General features: G+C 42.2%; 1 protein-coding gene across 1 annotated transcript; it reads right to left on the reverse strand.

The window, feature by feature from the left end:
- Positions 1–638: 638 nt before the first annotated feature.
- On the reverse strand, positions 639–20,970 carry nectin1a (nectin cell adhesion molecule 1a). Its single transcript, XM_072374732.1, has 10 exons — positions 20,514–20,970; positions 10,218–10,330; positions 6,349–6,607; positions 4,212–4,329; positions 3,925–4,106; positions 3,707–3,824; positions 3,089–3,240; positions 2,813–2,945; positions 2,650–2,713; positions 639–1,413 (listed from the first exon to the last, which is right to left on the reverse strand). Exons 1-10 carry the CDS (start codon positions 20,563–20,565, stop codon positions 1,096–1,098), a joined length of 1,509 nt encoding a protein of 502 aa, XP_072230833.1. The 5' UTR covers positions 20,566–20,970; the 3' UTR covers positions 639–1,095.
- Between the last annotated feature and the right edge of the window lie 670 nt (positions 20,971–21,640).

Raw genomic sequence — 21,640 nt, forward strand, 5'->3', positions numbered from 1 at the left:
GCTGAAGCTAACGCTAAACTTCAAGCTTTTGGACTCGGTGACCTCACATGAGAGTTGGTCGCTGAGGATTTGTAGAGAGTAGACTGTGTGGGGAGTTGGGATTTCATCAGCATACAAAGGCAGCTTTAGACAAATGGTATTTGGGGACAAGTGTTACGGCTGCAGATGTATCAGAGCTAAAACCCTGTTACAAACCATTGCATTCAGAACTCAGACGCTGACATTTACCATTTAGCTGTAGACTGACCTAATAAAACCTCTCAAAGTTTTCCATTTCAACAGCTTCTAATTTATAAAAAGAAGAGTTTCAGTCTTGTCGGTTATATCGAGTAAATATTATAAAAAGCCTGCAGTTTAAACTATGTCTGAGAAGAGACTTCAAACCTTTCAGTTTCAGGTAATGAGGTCCTCATCCTCTCTTATCCTTACCATGAGGAGTTCCTCCACAGGAATGAGTTGCTCTTACAGATGTCAGCTTCTCAATAATTAGCAAAAGCTTTGAAGATCTGGGCCAATGAGAAGATGCACTGTAGTTCGCTGTGTGTCTAAGTGTTGTTTTCTCTGAGCTAAATGATCACATTCTGGTGATAAACAGGCTTTTAAAGATCCCTGAAGGTCAAACAGTACGCGTTGTTTCAGTGATCGTTTTTATTGAAATGCTAAAAATTCCACCGTTCATCCGACAGCCACAGATAGCACCAACAAACACATCAGTTTCATCAGCCTGCGGCAGATTTTCAAACATGAACATGATACAAAAAAACCAAAAACACAGAGAAGTATTACATGAAACCAGGAGGCGAAACCAAACTGAAACATCTGCTGACATCAAAGGTTTGTCACCGTGGACAGGGAGGAGAATTGCTTTTTGTATTTTTTATTTTTATGGTACAAAATGATGCCACGTAGGGTAAATGAAGTCAACCACATGGACAGGTAATCCCATCCTTTCGGTTGGATTAAATCAAAGATAATACATCCAACCCACACACAACTGCTGCTTGGAGAGTTTTTCCAACCTTCCTCTGGGAAATGTTCAGATTTGAATCTTGTTGTGAGCTCCCAACAGAGGTTTGAGTGTGTGACGTCTTGGACTCAGACGTACTGCTCTTTGGGAAAAGTGTACGCCGCTCCTCCCGGAGGGGGAGGAGCCAGACCCGGTACAGAGGGGTATTTAAAGATGGCCGTGGCGTGTGAAGGCGCAGCAAAGGTGTTTTTTGACAGGTTGCTGGTGGAGCCGGTGGTCGTTGTAGGCATTGATTGTGAGGAGTGGTAGGGGTGCTGAGGCAGAAACGTGAGAGGAGGGTTGATTGGAGGGGAGTAGGGCTCTGGGTAGTCGTCCTTATTACAGGCCAGTCTGTAGCTCACATAATCTGCTGTGTTTGGAAGCTCTTCATAAAACCGCCCTGAATGCTGAGGGAGAAACACTTTGATTAGAATTTGTTGCACTATGAAACAATGTTTTTTTTCTAGGTATTCAACAATATTGTGGAAAAACAATTAAATATGCATAAGAAAAAGTCAGTCTTCAACACACAGTCTTTGAAGGAGCTCTAAATGTTTAAAAAGACACATTATGGGTGGTGTTACCATAACCCATAATCATGGTGGCCAAACTTCTAGGGCTGGCCTCTCTATGTTTTACAACCAGTCTGGTCACTTTTATAGCACATGGTAAGTCATCCATCCATCCATTCATCCATTCATCCATCCATCCATCCATCTATCCATCCATCCATCCATCCATCCATCTATCTATCTATCTATCTATCTATCTATCCATCTATCCATCTATCCATCTATCCATCTATCCATCTATCCATCTATCCATCTATCCATCTATCCATCTATCCATCTATCCATCTATCCATCTATCCATCTATCCATCTATCCATCTATCCATCTATCCATCTATCCATCTATCCATCTATCCATCTATCCATCTACCCATCTACCCATCTACCCATCTACCCATCTACCCATCTACCCATCTACCCATCTACCCATCCACCCATCCACCCATCTATCCATCCAAACGCACCGCAGGCAGCGTCGCTACACGGATATTCTGAACGGGAGGAGGAGTAACCGCTGGTAGGAGCAGAAGTAAATGCATATTCTCTAATGATAAATGTACTCGTTACAACAGAATAACCACAGCTTGTTGTTTGCAATCAGATCAAATAAAAGCAAGGAAATACTGTCTGGACTTTTAGGAGAAACTGCTTCTAATTGGGCAGTTTAGAAGAAAGCAACATAATGACTTTTATGCAGCTGTATGACTGATTATTGCTTTTAGTTTGCTTCCCCTGTTTATTGTGATGAGACTAATTCAACCACACAAGCTCAAACAATCAAACAAAACTCAGCTTTTTATCTGGAAAATGTGGGATTTCAATCTCAAACTCTCTGAAACTTCCTTAAACATTTATCATTCAATCATTTTGTCTCCTTATTTTCAAATAATATCAAATTACACCTCAAATTTAGCACATGTAGCAACAGAATTAATTAAAGTACGATATGAAGGCACTGATCAATTCTTAGATCTGTTACTGCTTGGAATTGTACATCCTTTGCTTCAAATGCTGGCCAAAGTTAAGTAAAACCCACTAAACCTGTTATCTGTAACATCTGCACAGTGATTACCTGGATGTCATCGCCTGGCCTCTTTCTGATTGGCTGAGACATTTTTCCGGCTGGAGAGCCACTTCTGATCAAAGAAAAACCCAAAGTTAGCTAAAAGTTGTCGGGGAGGGTAAACTGATACAGTTTGGACAAACCAGGATGTGAAGAGAGCACATTTACGCACGAGGGTTTGGCTTTTCTGCTTCTTATTTTGAGCACCAGAACTGTGACGGTGATGCCCATCAGTACTCCAGCAGCCAATAACAGGGCGATTACACTTATGACATCACCAGTTGCTATCTGTGGTAGTGGCTTTTCTGTCAACACATAAACACATTAACAAAAACTCAGAGTTTAATGGTTTAATTCCGGTATATCCCAGATCTTATATTAAAAGATAATTTTAATGTGTTTAAAGCATCTGCAGCAGAAGTGGTGGGAGGGATTTAAATAACCTCACCTATAACGCTGACCTCCACAGAGGCCGAGCTTGTGCCGATGCTGTTGGTTGCATCACACACGTATGTTCCCTGCAGGTCGTACGTAACCGGCCCTTTAAACATGAGGACGCTGTCCTGGGTTTCGGCGTTGCTGGGGATGGAGCCGTTAATCCTGCAAATTACACAGATGTTTATGCATTTAGCAGACGCTTTTATCCAAAGCGACTTACAGGTAGGGTAAGGGGGCCTTGCCTAAGGACCCCTACTGGAGGTAATACCTTTCATGCAGGGGATTTGAACCCACATGAAAGGTGGCGATCTTACCACTATACTATCCAGATACAAGAAAAAAAACTCCATTTAGAAACACATGTTAAGAAACCTGTCGTCACTTTTAAGCTCATTGAATCAATGAGAGAAAATGATCTATGAGCAGCCCTCATGAAAATGTATTTAAGTGAACAGTAAGTAGGAGATTATTATCATTATTATTACTGTTGGTCCCAACAATCAGCACTGAGCTGCTCTTCCAGATGTTCATTTTAAAAATGGTTGGGACTGCATCCATAACATGTCTCCTTTGAATTCATTATTCGTTTTCTCAGCGAAAGAAAGAGCCAACAAACCGCTGCACTCACAGTTTCCACTGATACAGGGAGACGGCCGGGTTGGCATCGGCTTGGCAGCTCAACTGGACGTTCTCTCGGTTTAGATACCAGTTCCCATCAAACCCATCCACTGTTACATCTGGCTCATCTGGCGTATGAACAACAAAACAAAGGTGTTTCCACATCAGATCTCAGTGCTTTCATTCACCTGTGAGCTCACAGTCTTCCTGGGTCTGAGAGAAACTTACACTGAATATCAAGGGTGACGCTGTCCGTGTTGACCTCGTCGTTGTAAGTGGTGACACAGGTGAGCGTCTCCCTGTGGGTTTCTTTGCTGGGCACCAAAATGTAGTCGCTCTGAACTGTAATGGTCCCGTCGAAGTTCCTGTACTCTCGGGTTGTCACTTCTCCAGGTACCCTCGTCTCCCACCTGCTCACATCAACAAGGACTCAGAGTGGAGACAGAAAGACACGCGTCTGTGTGCCTGAAGACAAAGTTTTATTCACTGGAGGTTAGCTCAGATCTCACACCCACCTGATGGTGCCGGGGGGCTTTCCATTGGCAGAGATGCAGGTCGCCACCGGGGTCTTCAGTTTAGATGAACCAGCCACGAGTGTCGGCGTGGAAAGAGTCATCTGAGTTGTTGGGCGGACTGAAGGAAAATGGAAGCATATATTTGTTAATAAGTCAGTCCGGCGAATAAAATCTAACATTAAATCTGATGAGCTGTCATTGGATCAGTCTCGATATATTAAATGTGTGCAAATGAGGCACGATTTGGATAAGAGTCAGTTTTGATTTCCACTAATGAGCAGAAATGTTGAGTTCACCTTGATTATTCCTCCATTTAAATACAATGCAAGCGTTTGAAGGTAGATTAGTTACTCTGAAAACTGCTCTCCAGGTTTCCAGGTTTCTGCCTTCTTTCACCTTCGTAATATTGTTAAAATCAGGAACATCCTGTCTCAGAGTGATGCAGAAAAACTGCTCCATGCATCTGTTATTCTGGATTGAACTATTGTAATTGCTTATTATTGGGCTGTCCCAATAAAGCCTCCAGCTGATCCAAAACCCTGCAGCCAGAGTTCTGATGAGATCTAACAGCAGAGATCATGTTTCTCCAGTTTTAGCTTCTCTTCATTGCCTCCCTGTTAGATTCAGAATAGAATTCAAGGTTCTTCTCCTCACATATAAAGCTCTTAATGACCGAGCTCCATCACATCTTAAAGATCTCACAGTTGGATATTTCCCCAACAGAGCACTTTGCTCTGAGGCTGCAGGTTTCCTTGTGGTTCCCAGAGTTTCTAAAAGCAGAATGGGAGGCAGAGCCTTCAGTTATCAGGCCCCTAAAAGCAGAATGGGAGGCAGAGCCTTCAGTTATCAGGCCCCTAAAAGCAGAATGGGAGGCAGAGCCTTCAGTTATCAGGCCCCTAAAAGCAGAATGGGAGGCAGAGCCTTCAGTTATCAGGCCCCTAAAAGCAGAATGGGAGGCAGAGCCTTCAGTTATCAGGCCCCTAAAAGCAGAATGGGAGGCAGAGCCTTCAGTTATCAGGCCCCTAAAAGCAGAATGGGAGGCAGAGCCTTCAGTTATCAGGCCCCTAAAAGCAGAATGGGAGGCAGAGCCTTCAGTTATCAGGCCCCTAAAAGCAGAATGGGAGGCAGAGCCTTCAGTTATCAGGCCCCTAAAAGCAGAATGGGAGGCAGAGCCTTCAGTTATCAGGCCCCTAAAAGCAGAATGGGAGGCAGAGCCTTCAGTTATCAGGCCCCTAAAAGCAGAATGGGAGGCAGAGCCTTCAGTTATCAGGCCCCTAAAAGCAGAATGGGAGGCAGAGCCTTCAGTTATCAGGCCCCTAAAAGCAGAATGGGAGGCAGAGCCTTCAGTTATCAGGCCCCTAAAAGCAGAATGGGAGGCAGAGCCTTCAGTTATCAGGCCCCTAAAAGCAGAATGGGAGGCAGAGCCTTCAGTTATCAGGCCCCTAAAAGCAGAATGGGAGGCAGAGCCTTCAGTTATCAGGCCCCTAAAAGCAGAATGGGAGGCAGAGCCTTCAGTTATCAGGCCCCTAAAAGCAGAATGGGAGGCAGAGCCTTCAGTTATCAGGCCCCTAAAAGCAGAATGGGAGGCAGAGCCTTCAGTTATCAGGGCCCTAAAAGCAGAATGGGAGGCAGAGCCTTCAGTTATCAGGCCCCTAAAAGCAGAATGGGAGGCAGAGCCTTCAGTTATCAGGCCCCTAAAAGCAGAATGGGAGGCAGAGCCTTCAGTTATCAGGCCCCTAAAAGCAGAACGGGAGGCAGAGCCTTCAGTTATCAGGCCCCTAAAAGCAGAATGGGAGGCAGAGCCTTCAGTTATCAGGCCCCTCTCTGTGGAACCAGCTGCCAGTTTGGCTTCAGGAAGCAGACGCCCTCTCTACCTTTAAGATCAGGCTGAAACTTTCCTTTCTGATAAAGCTTATAGTTAGGGACAGCTACGGATTTGATTGGACCACTGGATCTCCCTAATTAACATTGTATATCTGCCACCAATAGCATCATAATTGTTTCCAAGTTACCTCCATGACAAGATGAGACAGACCTTAAGTAACATGTTTTATTTTTTAAAACCACAATTTCTAAGCAATAACTAAACATTTTAGCTAAAAATGTGTTATGTGCCCCCCCCACCGCCTGCTCTTACCGTAGACTGTGAGGTTTACAGTGTTCTCTCGGTTCCCTGCAGGAAACGTGGTGTATTCACAGATGTAGGTGGCCTCATCGGAGAGCCGGAGCGAGGAGAAGCTGATGGTTGTGTCTTCCAGAGTCGGAGTTCGTCGCCTCACTGCTGCGTTCTTAAAGGAGACGCGGTCCCTGTAGGGCGGGGCCACGGACACGCCCAAAGACGGATTGGCTATCGCCACGTTCTGCTTGGTGCCGTTCACCAGCTTCTGCCATGTTACCTTCAGGACCGACAATAAATGAAGGGGAAACATGATTAATCCAGACTGCAGCTCTTTACAACTGGATGCAGCTGAAATATAATAAAGCACTTGGTTTTATTTGATATAATTCCTGAGCAAAACAAACCAAAGTTGGCTTTCAAACCTTTTAGTTTTACATGGAACTCATACCCAGCAGATGATGCTCACGTACTAATGTAAAGCAGCTTAAAAAGATCTGCAGCGCTAGATTATTTTAATGCATTCTCTCCCTGTAATTCAATGGGAAACTCCTGCAGACCTGTTTGCTCAGCTGTATATTCCGTAATAGCATTACACAACATATTGTCGTTAATCTCACTGATGAATAGGAAAACCTCCGTATGTTTTTCAATGTGCACTTTGCTTTTCTATAAATGGTTAATCTGTTCTACTTAGAAGTGGCAGATTGTTTCCTGTGGTGTTTCACATCCCAGATCTAACCACTTACAATTTACAAAAAACACATTAAAGGTCAAAGAAAGTGGAAGTATTATTGACAGAAACTTAATAACAAACTTAAAACACTTAATATGCACGTGCATAACATGCCATTTTCATTTTGAACATAACTTTTAGGCATTCTTCTCTCAATCTGCAGACATGTGTTGAACTTTAAGCATTTATCTGACTCAGTGTGTTTGACAGCAGAACTCTGAAGTATGGCGATGCAATAATGCCATTCAGAAAGAAGAAAAAGACACGTTTTGCTACATCCTGAAGTAAAAAAGCTTATTTGTAAAGCTGTTTATGATGGGATTCAGCCAACAGGTTTTCTACAGGAAGTTTTGGTTTGTTTAGGACTTCTAATCCCCATCACACTAAGGAAGGGTTTATAAATCTGACAAAAGTTCTTTTCAATCATACCAGACATTACCACACCTTCTACTTCAGTGCACCTGTCACCTAGCAGACACAACCAGGAGGCTATATAACGCCACCCTTCAGGCCTTTCTTCCCTCCGAAAGGAAAGAGCTGAGAAACTCACTATATAATCTTAATTTCCTTTCTCCTTTCTCCAGCAGAACAGTGCATTTATCAGTTATACAGGTTGTCAAATGAATTATTCATTTCCCGCTGGCTAATGCTAACATTTAGCTTGACCTGTAGAGGTATTTTTGTCTTTATATATCATGCTATTCCTTTTCATGTACGGATAAAAGATCCAGGATCCTGTGTTTAAAATGGATAAAAGATCCAGGATCCTGTGTTTAAAATGGATAAAAGATCCAGGATCCTGTGTTTAAAATGGATAAAAGATCCAGGATCCTGTGTTTAAAATGGATAAAAGATCCAGGATCCTGTGTTTAAAATGGATAAAAGATCCAGGATCCTGTGTTTAAAATGGATAAAAGACCCAGGATCCTGTGTTTAAAATGGATAAAAGACCCAGGATCCTGTGTTTAAAATGGATAAAAGACCCAGGATCCTGTGTTTAAAATGGATAAAAGATCCAGGATCCTGTGTTTAAAATGGATAAAAGATCCAGGATCCTGTGTTTAAAATGGATAAAAGACCCAGGATCCTGTGTTTAAAATGGATAAAAGACCCAGGATCCTGTGTTTAAAATGGATAAAAGACCCAGGATCCTGTTTAAAATCGATAAAAGATCCAGGATCCTGTGTTTAAAATGGATAAAAGACCCAGGATCCTGTGTTTAAAATGGATAAAAGACCCAGGATCCTGTGTTTAAAATGGATAAAAGACCCAGGATCCTGTGTTTAAAATGGATAAAAGATCCAGGATCCTGTGTTTAAAATGGATAAAAGACCCAGGATCCTGTTTAAAATGGATAAAAGACCCAGGATCCTGTGTTTAAAATGGATAAAAGACCCAGGATCCTGTGTTTAAAATGGATAAAAGATCCAGGATCCTGTGTTTAAAATGGATAAAAGATCCAGGATTCTGTTTAAAATGGATAAAAGACCCAGGATCCTGTGTTTAAAATGGATAAAAGACCCAGGATCCTGTTTAAAATGGATAAAAGACCCAGGATCCTGTGTTTAAAATGGATAAAAGACCCAGGATCCTGTGTTTAAAATGGATAAAAGACCCAGGATCCTGTGTTTAAAATGGATAAAAGACCCAGGATCCTGTGTTTAAAATGGATAAAAGACCCAGGATCCTGTGTTTAAAATGGATAAAAGATCCAGGATCCTGTGTTTAAAATGGATAAAAGATCCAGGATCCTGTGTTTAAAATGGATAAAAGACCCAGGATCCTGTGTTTAAAATGGATAAAAGACCCAGGATCCTGTGTTTAAAATGGATAAAAGATCCAGGATCCTGTTTAAAATGGATAAAAGACCCAGGATCCTGTGTTTAAAATGGATAAAAGACCCAGGATCCTGTGTTTAAAATGGATAAAAGATCCAGGATCCTGTTTAAAATGGATAAAAGACCCAGGATTCTGTGTTTAAAATGGATAAAAGACCCAGGATCCTGTGTTTAAAATGGATAAAAGACCCAGGAGCCTGTGTTTAAAATGGATAAAAGACCCAGGATCCTGTGTTTAAAATGGATAAAAGACCCAGGGTCCTGTGTTTAAAATGGATAAAAGACCCAGGATCCTGTGTTTAAAATGGATAAAAGACCCAGGATCCTGTGTTTAAAATGGATAAAAGACCCAGGATCCTGTGTTTAAAATGGATAAAAGACCCAGGATCCTGTGTTTAAAATGGATAAAAGACCCAGGATCCTGTGTTTAAAATGGATAAAAGACCCAGGATCCTGTGTTTAAAATGGATAAAAGACCCAGGATCCTGTGTTTAAAATGGATAAAAGACCCAGGATCCTGTTTAAAATGGATAAAAGACCCAGGATCCTGTGTTTAAAATGGATAAAAGACCCAGGATCCTGTGTTTAAAATGGATAAAAGACCCAGGATCCTGTTTAAAATGGATAAAAGATCCAGGATCCTGTGTTTAAAATGGATAAAAGACCCAGGATCCTGTGTTTAAAATGGATAAAAGACCCAGGATCCTGTGTTTAAAATGGATAAAAGACCCAGGATCCTGTTTAAAATGGATAAAAGATCCAGGATCCTGTGTTTAAAATGGATAAAAGACCCAGGATCCTGTGTTTAAAATGGATAAAAGACCCAGGATCCTGTGTTTAAAATGGATAAAAGACCCAGGATCCTGTGTTTAAAATGGATAAAAGACCCAGGATCCTGTGTTTAAAATGGATAAAAGACCCAGGATCCTATGTTTAAAATGGATAAAAGACCCAGGATCCTGTTTAAAATGGATAAAAGACCCAGGATCCTGTTTAAAATGGATAAAAGATCCAGGATCCTGTGTTTAAAATGGATAAAAGACCCAGGATCCTGTGTTTAAAATGGATAAAAGACCCAGGATCCTGTGTTTAAACGTGCACAGCAGTTTTTCCACCTTCATTAGAGGCAGTTTCAGGTGTCAACCATCACCCTGTATTACTGGACTGTTACGACTTGTTGGTGAGACATGACATGTGTGAACCACCCAGCTTGGGACTCTGTGTCTTGGCTGTGAATTGTGCCATTTTCCTGTGTGTTTTTGTATTTTAATCTTTATATACATGTGATCCACAGGCTGAGACAGGCAGGTGGATACCTGGGAGATTTTGACAGGTGGGGAGCTGTTGATGAACCGGCAACGAAGGTCCACCTTTGAGCCGACGTAACCCGACTTCCCATCATCCATTTCCACTGTCTGTCCACTTATTTCTGGAGGGGAAACACAAAGCATGAAGACACAAAAACACTTCCTCCTATGTAAGACACACAATCAGACACACAATCAGATCATCTTCACAGCGAACGCTGCATGCTGAGCTTTTAAACTGAGCCGAGCTGTCAAAGGTGGGGCTCTGCAGCAGAGTTGAAGGTAAACTAAGGTTGAAGGTCGAGGATTAGCAGAAGATATAAATAAGCAGGATTTGTTTAGTTACTGCTCCCACTGACTTACTGATCTCTTTTAAGAAATCCACAGCAGAGCCAGACCCACTTACTAAGTGTGTGCATGAGTCACGTGCGTTTATTTGTGTCTGTAAGAAACAGTTGGAGAGTCTTAGTCCTTAGTCTGGTTCATGAAGAATACATTTATGTGGGATAAAGAGCAAAGAGTACACAGAACAAAGAAAGACCGGGACAATAGCTGCTTTCATTGCTCATTATCATGCAACTGTACAGTTAGCCTCATTAGGACACTCAGACCTAACCATAACCAGGATCTCAGAAATCATGGTCCCAATAAGGAGAAATGGTCCTAACCAGGTGATAGAGCAAAGAAAACGAACACCTTTTCTGATCAGGCTCCCTGTATATTACAGGAAGCCATCCCTCATGCTTCTGTTGTCCACCAGGTTTCCATGTTGTATATACTGGATAATTGATTGGTCCATTAGTGTCGTAGTTTGTTTTATGACAGGCTGGCAGCAGGAAGCCCTGACGTCTAAACTAAAGGATTCTCAGCTAGCACCGAATAAACAGGTGATTAAACTAAGATCAGATGCATTTAAATGATGTTTCAGGCCTTTGATTGCTCCACCATACAGCATATATATATATATATAAGGAACTCATGTGACATCGCTGTTGAAATGACTTTTTTTATTTTTATTAACCTTTATTTAAACAGGTAAAATCTCATTGATACCCAGGGTCTCATTTGCAAGAGAGACCTGTTTTAGGCAGCAGCAGAACACAAAGTTACAGATTAACTGAACGTACAAGAGACAAAAACAGGAACATATGATAATTAGTAATGATAAAATTAAAGAAAAAAGGAACTAGTTCAGTACAGTACATGTGCAGACCCCCACTGACTGTCTCACCAGCCTTCCTACAAGTAATTTAAGTCCTCTAGTGAAATAAAAGTGGACAGCTTCAGCTTCTGTTGGAGCCTGTTCCACGTTACAGGCCTTTTTGCCAAGTTCAGTACGGACTGAGGGCAAATGTGATGAAATCCAGGGACCGGAGGCTATGATCAGACTGTTTCTGTGTCAAGTCTGTGGACAAATAGGAGGGGAGTCGTCCAATGATGGATACTAGTGTCAGGTCATTTAAACAAATAGTTTAGGTGGCAATTTCAAGCAGTACATAGCCCTGCTCTACTGTAAGAAGGCATTAATGCAGGATGGAGTTCAGCATTTTGCTGAAAAACATGAAAACTTAAGGAGCTTTGTTCAAACCAGCAGGACTGAACAAATGGCCTGTTATCTACATCTGAGCCACAGCTGCTTCATGTACAAAACCCGCTGTTCTCGGGTCAAAACACACATTATCTGAACAAATGAAACTATTTTTTTAAATAAAACTAACCTTTTCCTCTCAATCAAATCACATTTGCTTCGTAGCATTTCAGTCCAGCTACTTTGAAACATGGCAGATCTGTTCCCTCCTTCACCCTGAGGCTGTGTTAAGGCCCGGTTTGATCCAAATCCAACATGTCAAGCATCAAGGCACCGATCACACACACTGCATTAGTTATTCATGGATATCTATCAGGGTTTGGGTGGACTGTTTTAAAATAAGGCGGTAAGGGCTTCCTTAACATCTAAATGAAACAGAATCAGTGGGCTGAGTATCTTAAACTGTATTTGTGTGTCTATACATCCTCTTACACTAAATCCCAGTTCAACTGGTCACAAAACAGATGTTTGTGAACTTCTGAACAGAGCAGAGCTCAAACACAAACTTTAACAAGACCACACTGTGATAACTGGAGCAGTTTTAAAGCTTAGATCTATTCTTGTAGAATCCCACAGAATAAAATGGCCTCCTCAGTCCTCAGATGCTTATGGGATGCTAATAATTGCACATTCGATCTCACAGGCACCCACCATGAAAACAAAGCCAGATATAACCGTTTTTATCTGAGTCTTTGCTTTTATTTTGCATTTTAATTGCAATTTTTCAGTTCTTGGTAGCCGTTTAGCAGTCTATCTGTGGTTGCTTTGCCTCTACCTGTGAGTGTCTGTCTTTAAAAATCCAAATAAATGTATCTATGAACTGTCACTAACCAAATATCACACATTAGGGCAACTCCACTCGATCCCCTTTTGATAACTCATTTAAATAATTAAATGCCAGCTTCATTTGCTGTTGTTATTATTTGCTCCCATAATACCTGTAAAATTTCATGTTTCTGTTTTCCTTCAAACTTCACCTGATGTTAGTCTGTTGATTTTAAAAACTGATTCATGAGGAAGGCATAAACATTGAACCATGTCAATGCTCACTCCACTCTACCAACACCAGAATGATTAAAACAGGAAAACCACTAAGATGAGAGACAGTAGCTCTGTAAAGGCATTTAATATTCCTTTAATATTTTATCTGTGCATGCAAGCAGGCACACAGCAGCTTGGTTCACCCACTAAATCAAACAATCTCATAAAAGAAAATCCTTGTTGCATGATATGATATATGAGCCCAATATGTTATATTATCAGTTAAGTTTATCAGATTTGTATTAAAGCAGGAGTTCTCTGAGCTGCTCACGCTTGTGATTCTGCGTGTCTGTGCCGGGAGGGAAGAAGGTCGGCAGTGGAAGCAGTAGATTACGGCATTTAAAATATTGAAGTGCATCTGCTTTAGAGAATTTATGATCCAAACATGAGCAGCCAGAGCCTGACCTTCCTACTGCCCCCAACAGAATGCTACTAAGGTGGTCAGCTGACCTGCAAGTAAACCATTAACAGATGTGCATTACCCAACATTTTTAATGCATATTTCAATCAATAGTCCATGAAAATCCATTACTTTCCATCTTGCATTAGTCCGGAGATGTAACCGGACCCTAAGTAGCTTTGAAACTATGTGTTTCTCCGAGGAGCAGCATCACCCCACAGGTATGTTGAGCATCCTTAAGAATCCGTAGGTTAATGATTTAATCTTCTCAAGTAAGTCACACTTTCCCACAGATTGCTTTTTAGTTGAACACTTTTCCATATTCTAGCATGTACTTACAGTACAGAGCATGCAAAACATGCTCATAGCCACTGCTGACCGCCTGTTTTTATGCCTTGAATTTAAAGAAATCGATCATCTCCAGGATTTTGCAGCCAGTAAGTGGTCTGCAGAACCTGAGGATGTTAACCGCTGGGTGGAAACATCAGTATCCAGACCTGTGAAATCATCAGAAACCCACCAGGCTCCAAATAAAGGCAGCTGTGTTCATCTGTATCTGGGATTTAAAGACCTGCAACACCAACATGTTCATGCAGAGATCGGCAGAACCAGAGAGGCAGACTCTCAGAGACAAAACTAAAGTATGTTAAGCAGCCTGCATTTCTCTCTTTCTCTAAGGATAACCAGAGCAGTGTGAACCGTAGTTTTCCCTTTCTCTGTGGGATCTTGACAGGACAAATTCCTACAAAGAGGCACACATTTCATTTAGTGCATGGGCTACATTACTTTTTCAAGATGGAAGTTATAAAAATGTTACATTGTGGTGGTTATCAAGCATAATAATATTTGTATTTCCCTGTTTTCAGACATGAAGTCACAGAGCACCACCATGAAGAGGGCTGTAGAGGTAGGACACCAGTTTAACTTATCTGGCTGCTGCTCACCTGTTTGTTTCCTGTTTGACATGTAAAGATGCACAGGTGAATTAATGAAGACAGGCACAACTGCAGAAGCTGAACTGTTAAAGTGTCCTTTGTTACATCTGTACGGTTCCCTTCTGTGAAAGAGGTCTATTCACTTTTTGTTTGTTTGCTTTTCATGACACAAGGGTTTGTCTTCCCTTGCTAAAGCCCATAATCTGCAAAATCTAGATCGGATCCAACGTAAGAGAACTGCGTTGGTGTATATTGCCAAAAGTATGAACTTAAGTGACATCCGACTCTTAATCCAGAGGGTTTAATATCACGTCGGCCCACCCTTTGCAGCTATAACAGCTTCAACTCCTCTGGGAAAGCTTTCCACAGGCTTTAGGAGTGTTTATGGGAGTTTTTGACCATTGTTCCAGAAGCTGATTTGTGAGGTCAGACTGATGTTGGACAGAAGGCTCTCAGTCTCTGCTCTAATTCATCCCAAAGGTGTTCTATCAGGCTGAGGTCAGGTTCTTCCACACCAAACTGGCTCATCCATGTCTTTATGGACCTTGCTTTGTGCTCTGGTGCGCAGTCATGCTGGAACAGGAAGGGTCCATCCCCAAACTGTTTCCACAGAGTTGGGAGCATGAAATGGTCCAAAATCTCTTGGTATCTGAAGCATTCAGAGTTCCTTTCACTGGAACTAAGGGTCCAAGCCCAGCTCCTGAAGAACAACCCCACACCATAATCCCCCCTCCACCAAACTTTACACCTGCCCCAATGTAGTCAGACAAGTACCGTTCCCCTGGCAACCGCCAAACCCAGACTCCTCCATCAGGTTGTTATATGGAGAAGCGTGATTGGTCCCTCCAGAGAACGCGTCTCCACTGCTGTAGAGTCCAGTGGCGGCAGCTTTACACCACTGCATCCGACGCTTTGCATTGCACTTGGTGATGTATGGCTTGGATGCAGTTACCATGGAAACCCATTCCATGAAGCTCTCCACGCTCTGTTCTTGAGCTGATCTGAAGGCCTCATGAAGTTTGGAGGTCTGAAGCGACTGACTCTGCAGAAAGTTGGCGACCTCTGCATCTGCTGAGCCCCGCTCCATCATTTTACGTGTTGGTCTAATGGCAAAGTTTAGGTTTGGCTTCATGCAACTTGTATGCTGAGCATGTAGGGCGCTCGTGCACCATGGAACACGCTATAAAAAATGGGTTTTTAAACCCTCACATCTATAAAGACAACACAGTCTCACTAAAGAATGTGTAATAGGTCCACAGCACAGAAAATAGTCAGTTACTTTATGTCTTCGCTGGCCTTTCAGAACCTGTCCTGCATGCTCAAGAGTTGTAAAAATACCTATTTTCAAGGCTCCAAAAAGGATATTTTCATGTTTGAAAACACAAATAAGGAGGTGGGAGCCAAGTTCAAGTCCCATATGACTCAACATCGTCTCTTTTTAGCTTCTATGCCAGTTGTGGTCGGCCAGGACTGGGCTGAAAAACTGCCTGATGAGGTCTAGATATTGATAAATACATGCTTAGATTCCCATCCTTTGAATAAAGGCAATGAAAAAGCACAACTTCCACGACTTTCAGGAGACTTTTTGGACATGTGGACAAATGTATCCGAAAATGCCTCAAAAGTCTGTTGCTCCTGTTTCATTCTGACTGTGCTGCTTCAGTACAGAAAACTGCAAGTAATGCATGTGATGAAAGATTCATTAACGCTGTATTTCTATCATTTTAAGTCACTTTCATCAGCCAGAGCCATTAGTTCATGTGATAGTAGTTCCTACTTCCATATTCAGACCACACAGTTAAATCCACTTGAACAAACTGTTGCCCTAAGTAGACCTAACCTACTTCCCTGAAAACAAATCAAAACTGCTTGAACACAACTGGCAAACAGCAGGAGCCAAGCAGCTGTTTCAGAACAGAGCAAAACATCTGTAGCTCTGCAACACAATTCTGACTGAGAAAAAAAAATGTAATCTTCAGATAAATACGGTTTTACAGCTAAACTGTGGACACCAGCTTGATCCGTGCAAACTTCAGTATGACAACACATGCACGGACGCCTTTTTGAACCCGTGAAAACACGATAAATCATACAGTAAATAAGCTAACATGTTACTGGATTTGACTTTACAATTATCAACGTCCTCAAAACGTGTTTGAGCTTCAAAACACAGACATCTCCGCCACAGGCTCTGAGCTCTGCTGCTGAGCTGATTAAGAGCTTAAGGTGAGGCGAAAGCAAAGAGGGAAACTACCTCTCTGACCCACACATACGCACTCATTTGCCCCACATCTCTCCCGGTTTCCTCTTTTCCACTGTGTCCACTCACATTCTTCTATTGTTTACAGCATGGGAAATGACCTCAGCGGCCCACATGACAATAATCCATAAACAGCAGCATGCAGGCAAGAGACAAGCATGGGAACCAAGCAAAACAATAGCAATACTGTTTCCCAGCTGAATGGGCAAAGTTCAGCCACATAGGATGAGGCTGGTCTTTATGTTAGCATCCTGAGCGGATATCCTCCGTCTCTTTTTCTTCATTCTGTGAAAACCTAATTTTAACATTGGTTTGTATGACTGGGACAGAGAGGTAGTGGCAGGTGCTGCTGTAAGATGGAAAATGGTCCCTTATTTTTCACTTATACCCTTTAATGGTTGCGGTAAACAGTTGAAACAGGTGATACAATATTAACTCTATTTAAGTTTAAGTTTCTTTGTTTGATCAAATAAGCCTGAAAGACCAAAGTATGACCAAAATATGACCAAAATATGACCAAAATATGAAGTAACACGATGTTCCCTAAAGTTCCAACTTAAAGTAGGGCTGCAACCTGTTTTGAAAACAGGGGGGGGGGGGGGGGGGGGGGGGGGGGGGCTGTCCTAGCTGCCATTGTGAGAACATGCAAACTCCACAAAAGAAAGGTCCCAGCCAGCAGGATCTGAACCAGGAAGCCTCAGGAGATGCATCAGTGCTAACAGCCACAAAAATGAGATGTCAAATACTAAAAAGAAGTTCAATAATGTCTATCTCAGCCATACTCAGATGAAGAAGAAAGAGGGAAGGGCCTCAGCGATGTTTCATAATGAAACATAGCAGCTAAAGTCAGAAAGATTCTTTTGCTCACACAAGTGACCTTTGCTGTTGTTAGTTTGTTCCTGGAGGTTTACACGAGGAGCACAACAGCAAACCTTACCGAGCATACGGAAGGTCTGGGTTTAATCAGGATGTAAACAATACACAGGTGTAAAGATCATAAAAAATGGGGCTCTGACACCACCTCTGACACCACCTCCATCCTGCGAAACAAACCCAAGATGCGTGAGGCTGTCGCCATAGAAACCAAAACGCAGGCTAAAAAACAACATCATTCTTAACATGCATCCAAAGACGCTGCTGCTGCTTCTCAACCCAACATTCAACATCCTGCTCCCACTCTCAGTGGTTTTCTTTCACTTGCTTCCTGCTCTTCAACAGCTGGGTGAAATAAATGATAAATGCTGCATGTGGCCAGAGTTAGAACCTCTTCATGTCACGTCCAATCAGGGCCCGAATGGACATGAGACTGACCCACAGTTATCTTAGAGATGGGGGCAGTAAGCTGCATCTTTTCCATGCTGAGACTCCTTCATAAAGGACATTTCTTAATATCTCTGACATGTACAGTCAGACCCAACACCACAGACTAAAGGGAGGAAGAGGTTAAACCTTTACAGATTCTCCCTTTAATGTCACAAAGAACTTAAAATGAAAGTAATTCTGAGAAAAGGAGCCATAGATTCATAGATGCTTTACATTTTTGGTGAATTCATCTGGAGGAAACCTTACTCTGGAAATATTCTTCAACAGTATGAGCGAGTAAAGAAACTGTTTTACTAGTTGAGTTTAATAGTTTTAAACCAATTTAGTGTGAATGAAATTACAAAGTATATTTACCATGAAAATAACAAGCTGTGTTTCAACTGATCATCAGAGAGCAAACAGAGGCCGGTGTTATAATTCACTTTACATGTAAATATGAAGGTGAATCCGTGCTTCTGCTGTCACTGAGGATCACAGAGATGAACTGTGAACTCAGCTTTGCTCACTTGGCTATTTAACAAAAGATGACCTCGTGACAGATGAAAAAAAACAGAAAAACACAGAGAAAATGTTTAATCTCTGGGTCGTCGGATCTGTGATTGATCGGGATTACATATCCGGTTTGTGCCTCTGTGCAGGATGCATTTGATGCAGGAGAGCTTGAGATTAATTGCAGATTGATGCATGCATGAAAACAATCCTTCCCTGTATTTTGATACAGGAAACCTGAAAGCTGAAAACTGAATGCTGTTGTTTTTCACATAACGGCTTCTTTTATTGCTCCAAACAGTCAAAACCTAACTATAAACTGACTTCTGGACCTCTGCTTCACTGGAATTGTGTGATCGTGTCAATTTGTCCTAATTGAAACCAACCCAAACGTTCATTTTGCACGAAATCAATTTAAATCTCCCCTTTTTTCTGTGCACACACGTCTGAATGCGTGTGTTTTTGTGTGGGTGTGTAATCTCTGTGGAGAGTGTGCTTGGCCTGCGTTCAGCGGGCAGCTCACAGGATTATCAGGACAGCCGAATCTTTGGTTGAGACATGAAAACAGAAAGCAAACGCAAAGAGGAGATGGAGAGAAAACAGAAGCTAAATGCCCGAGCTTCAGTGAAAGAGGCGAAAGAGGCTTCACATTTTCACACTCTGGAGCAAGTTGTGCAAAACAGAGACAAAGAAAAAGCAGGATAGAAGGGCTGTGTGTGTCATGGATTATTTCTGTGGGCTCCAGCTGTGGCCAGTGGATTATGCAGAAATTCAGGAGGATGTCTATCTGTTGGTCTCATTCAGCCTTTTCTGTTCGTCTCCCTGCAGAAGAGGCTTTCAAACTTTTCAAACAAGTTGCCAACTGCATGTTTTAGAGCTCATTTGAGCCTGGTGGAAGCCCACAGTAGCTGGGAGAGCTGCGGGGATGCACTGCATCAGCCGGGAGAAGATAAATCCAGTAGGCTGAGGCTTGGCAGCGGTCCTGTTGTTGCACCCTTCTGCTCCCAGTGCAGCTCTAATCCACAGCTCTGTCCTTCAACATGACGAAGCCTCACACTCACTAATAATACAGACACACACGTGTGCAAAAACAAGGAAATCACTGCTCAACTCGCACAGAGCGGCTTGAAAAAAAAAGCAATCACAGCAGATGTCACAGCAGCTCGGCACGGCCGCCACAATCGCTTCAGTCATTACGCATTACACATACCACCATCCGCCCCCCGCTATTACCCGGCCACAACTCGGATGTCAGCTGCCTGTTTGGCCTCAGCTTAGTGTGATTACACTGCTGCACCTGTTGCAGTGAGGCAAGAGTTAGTCCATTCATTCAGGCACACTCCAATCTTAAAGATACTTTCATGCCATATGTGGTAGCAGCGCACTTTAGCATCAGCTGAGTTTAGGGGAATGATATGCAGGTCTGGCAGGGGAATGGGTTATTGTTTGCTATAGTTTGGCAGATTAAACCCTTTAAATGAGCAGATTTTCACTGTCACTCTCCTACAAGCTGAAGAGTCAGCAAGAAATACTTATTTATTCAAGCAAATTAACTATTTCTAATCTTCATTAAACCAACATCATTCCAATGATGGCAAATGTAAGTCTAGAATGATTTATAGTATTCTGAGACACTTGTTCCATGCTTATTCTACACTGATGCTTCAGCACAAACTGGTGACATCATGTGAGATCATTTATCGGTCAGGGGCACCAAGCCAGTGCTTCTACTTTAATTCTAACTCTTAATCCGACTTTTTCAACGTAATGCTGCATTTGTGCTCTTCTTTAAGTAGGATATTTCATATGAATATTTATAGTAACAGTAATTTTACATCTTTGTGCAGTCACTTGTACTTCAGTAAAGTAAATAGGTAGAAGCTTTGATTTGGCCAAAAATGTAGTGTTTAAAAACTATGCCATAATTTACTTGCTGCCACTGAGACCTCAGGGTGTGATGCTGCTGTTGTGTGTGATGGAGGGGGGTCAGTTTCATTTATAAATGAGATTAAGTGGTGTACTAACCTGCACTTTAATAAAAATAATGAGGAGGAGGATGATAAGTCTCTTATGTGAGACCAGAATGGTTCAAAATATCAGCTTAAACTGAAGAAAACTTCACAAAAACTGCAACAATTTGCTATTCTTTATGATTTTTGATGGACCAACTTCAGGTGGATCATCTTTCTAAATGTACAACACAAAGCCACATGTTGGCTGTTAGTTTGTCACTAAGAAATATGCCACAGCTCCAAATAAGTTGACTTACCTGAAATCACACAAGTCGTAATGAAGAGTATGAAAAGTCCACTCTGTTCCATGCCCAAACCTCCGTTGCCAGCTTCTCGCTGTGATTTAATTGAATTCCCACTGAGAACTTGTTTAACGCCTCCTGCCTCAGAGACCTCAGACTCAGCAGCAGGTTCAGCTTCAGGGACAGATTCCGGGCATTTATGGCACAAAGACAGCGCGCACCTCCGATTGGCACCAAAGCGGTCTGAAGGAAATTCCCCCAACTTGTCTCTCCGCCTTTGGCCACTTTTTCTTTCTGTCCCTCTGATTCGGCTTCACTCAGACTGGTGCTGGAGCTGCAGCAGTTGAGGCTTGGCGGGGATAAAGCCGCTTAACGCGTGGGCAGATTATTTCCGAGATAGCCTACCCCCAGTTCCGACTGACAAATAGACTATGTGTCAGTGTGCGGGAGCTGAGCTGACAGACCGCAGGCGGCAGGTATGCGTAAGTACGAACAAAAGTCGCAGTCAGGTTAAATGTGCTGACCGGACCCAGATAGGCCGTAAAGGACTGAAGCCACGGGATCGGCTCCCAAATAGTGCTTCACTGATAAAAGTTTGTCCTGACGCAATCTCTTCTATTGGATTGTTCTTTAAATAAAGAATCAATCATTGATGGATCCTTCTTTTTAAGAAGATAATGAATCATCACTTGTGCTCCCCGGGCTAATTATTCCGTCACCTTAGTATCAGTAACAGTTCCCTGAGCTACCCCCTGGTCTCAGTTAGAGCCCTTTATGCGTTTAAAGACCAAGAGAGATCAGTGTGAAACTGTTCATATCAAACTGATTAACATTGAGTGGTCATGGGGGGAAGTAGATTTCCAAGGTTTTAAGCATCAGAACAGAAAGTTCTTAAAATCAAGGAAATGGTGAGTAACAAAAGTTATAATAAAGTTATAATATAAGAGTAATAAAAATATATTATAATGTGTCATTATAGAGCAAAAATGCAGAAGCAGTATGAAGAATTTCAGCTGCCAGGAGCTGCTGATCAATGCTCTGATTAACTGATCAATGCTCTGATTAACTGATCATCAGTCAGTGTGAGCAGCTCTATAAAAGCAGGAGTTCTGTCAGTTTAACACGATGCCAAGGAGGAAAGA

Source organism: Leuresthes tenuis, unplaced genomic scaffold, assembly GCF_036924035.1.
Source record: "Leuresthes tenuis unplaced genomic scaffold, fLeuTen1.0.hap1 SCAF_21, whole genome shotgun sequence".
NCBI classification, from domain to species: domain Eukaryota; kingdom Metazoa; phylum Chordata; class Actinopteri; order Atheriniformes; family Atherinopsidae; genus Leuresthes; species Leuresthes tenuis.

Bases quoted from the DNA above. Each gene is read 5' to 3' on its own strand.
- nectin1a (XM_072374732.1), bottom strand. From the start codon at position 20,565: ATGGAACAGAGTGGACTTTTCATACTCTTCATTACGACTTGTGTGATT. The intron at 6,608-10,217 runs GTATCCACCTGC...TCGGTCCTGAAG, and splicing joins CACCTGTCAAAATCTCCCAG to GTAACATGGCAGAAGCTGGT. The intron at 2,714-2,812 runs GTGCGTAAATGT...TTCTTTGATCAG, and splicing joins AGCAGAAAAGCCAAACCCTC to AAGTGGCTCTCCAGCCGGAA.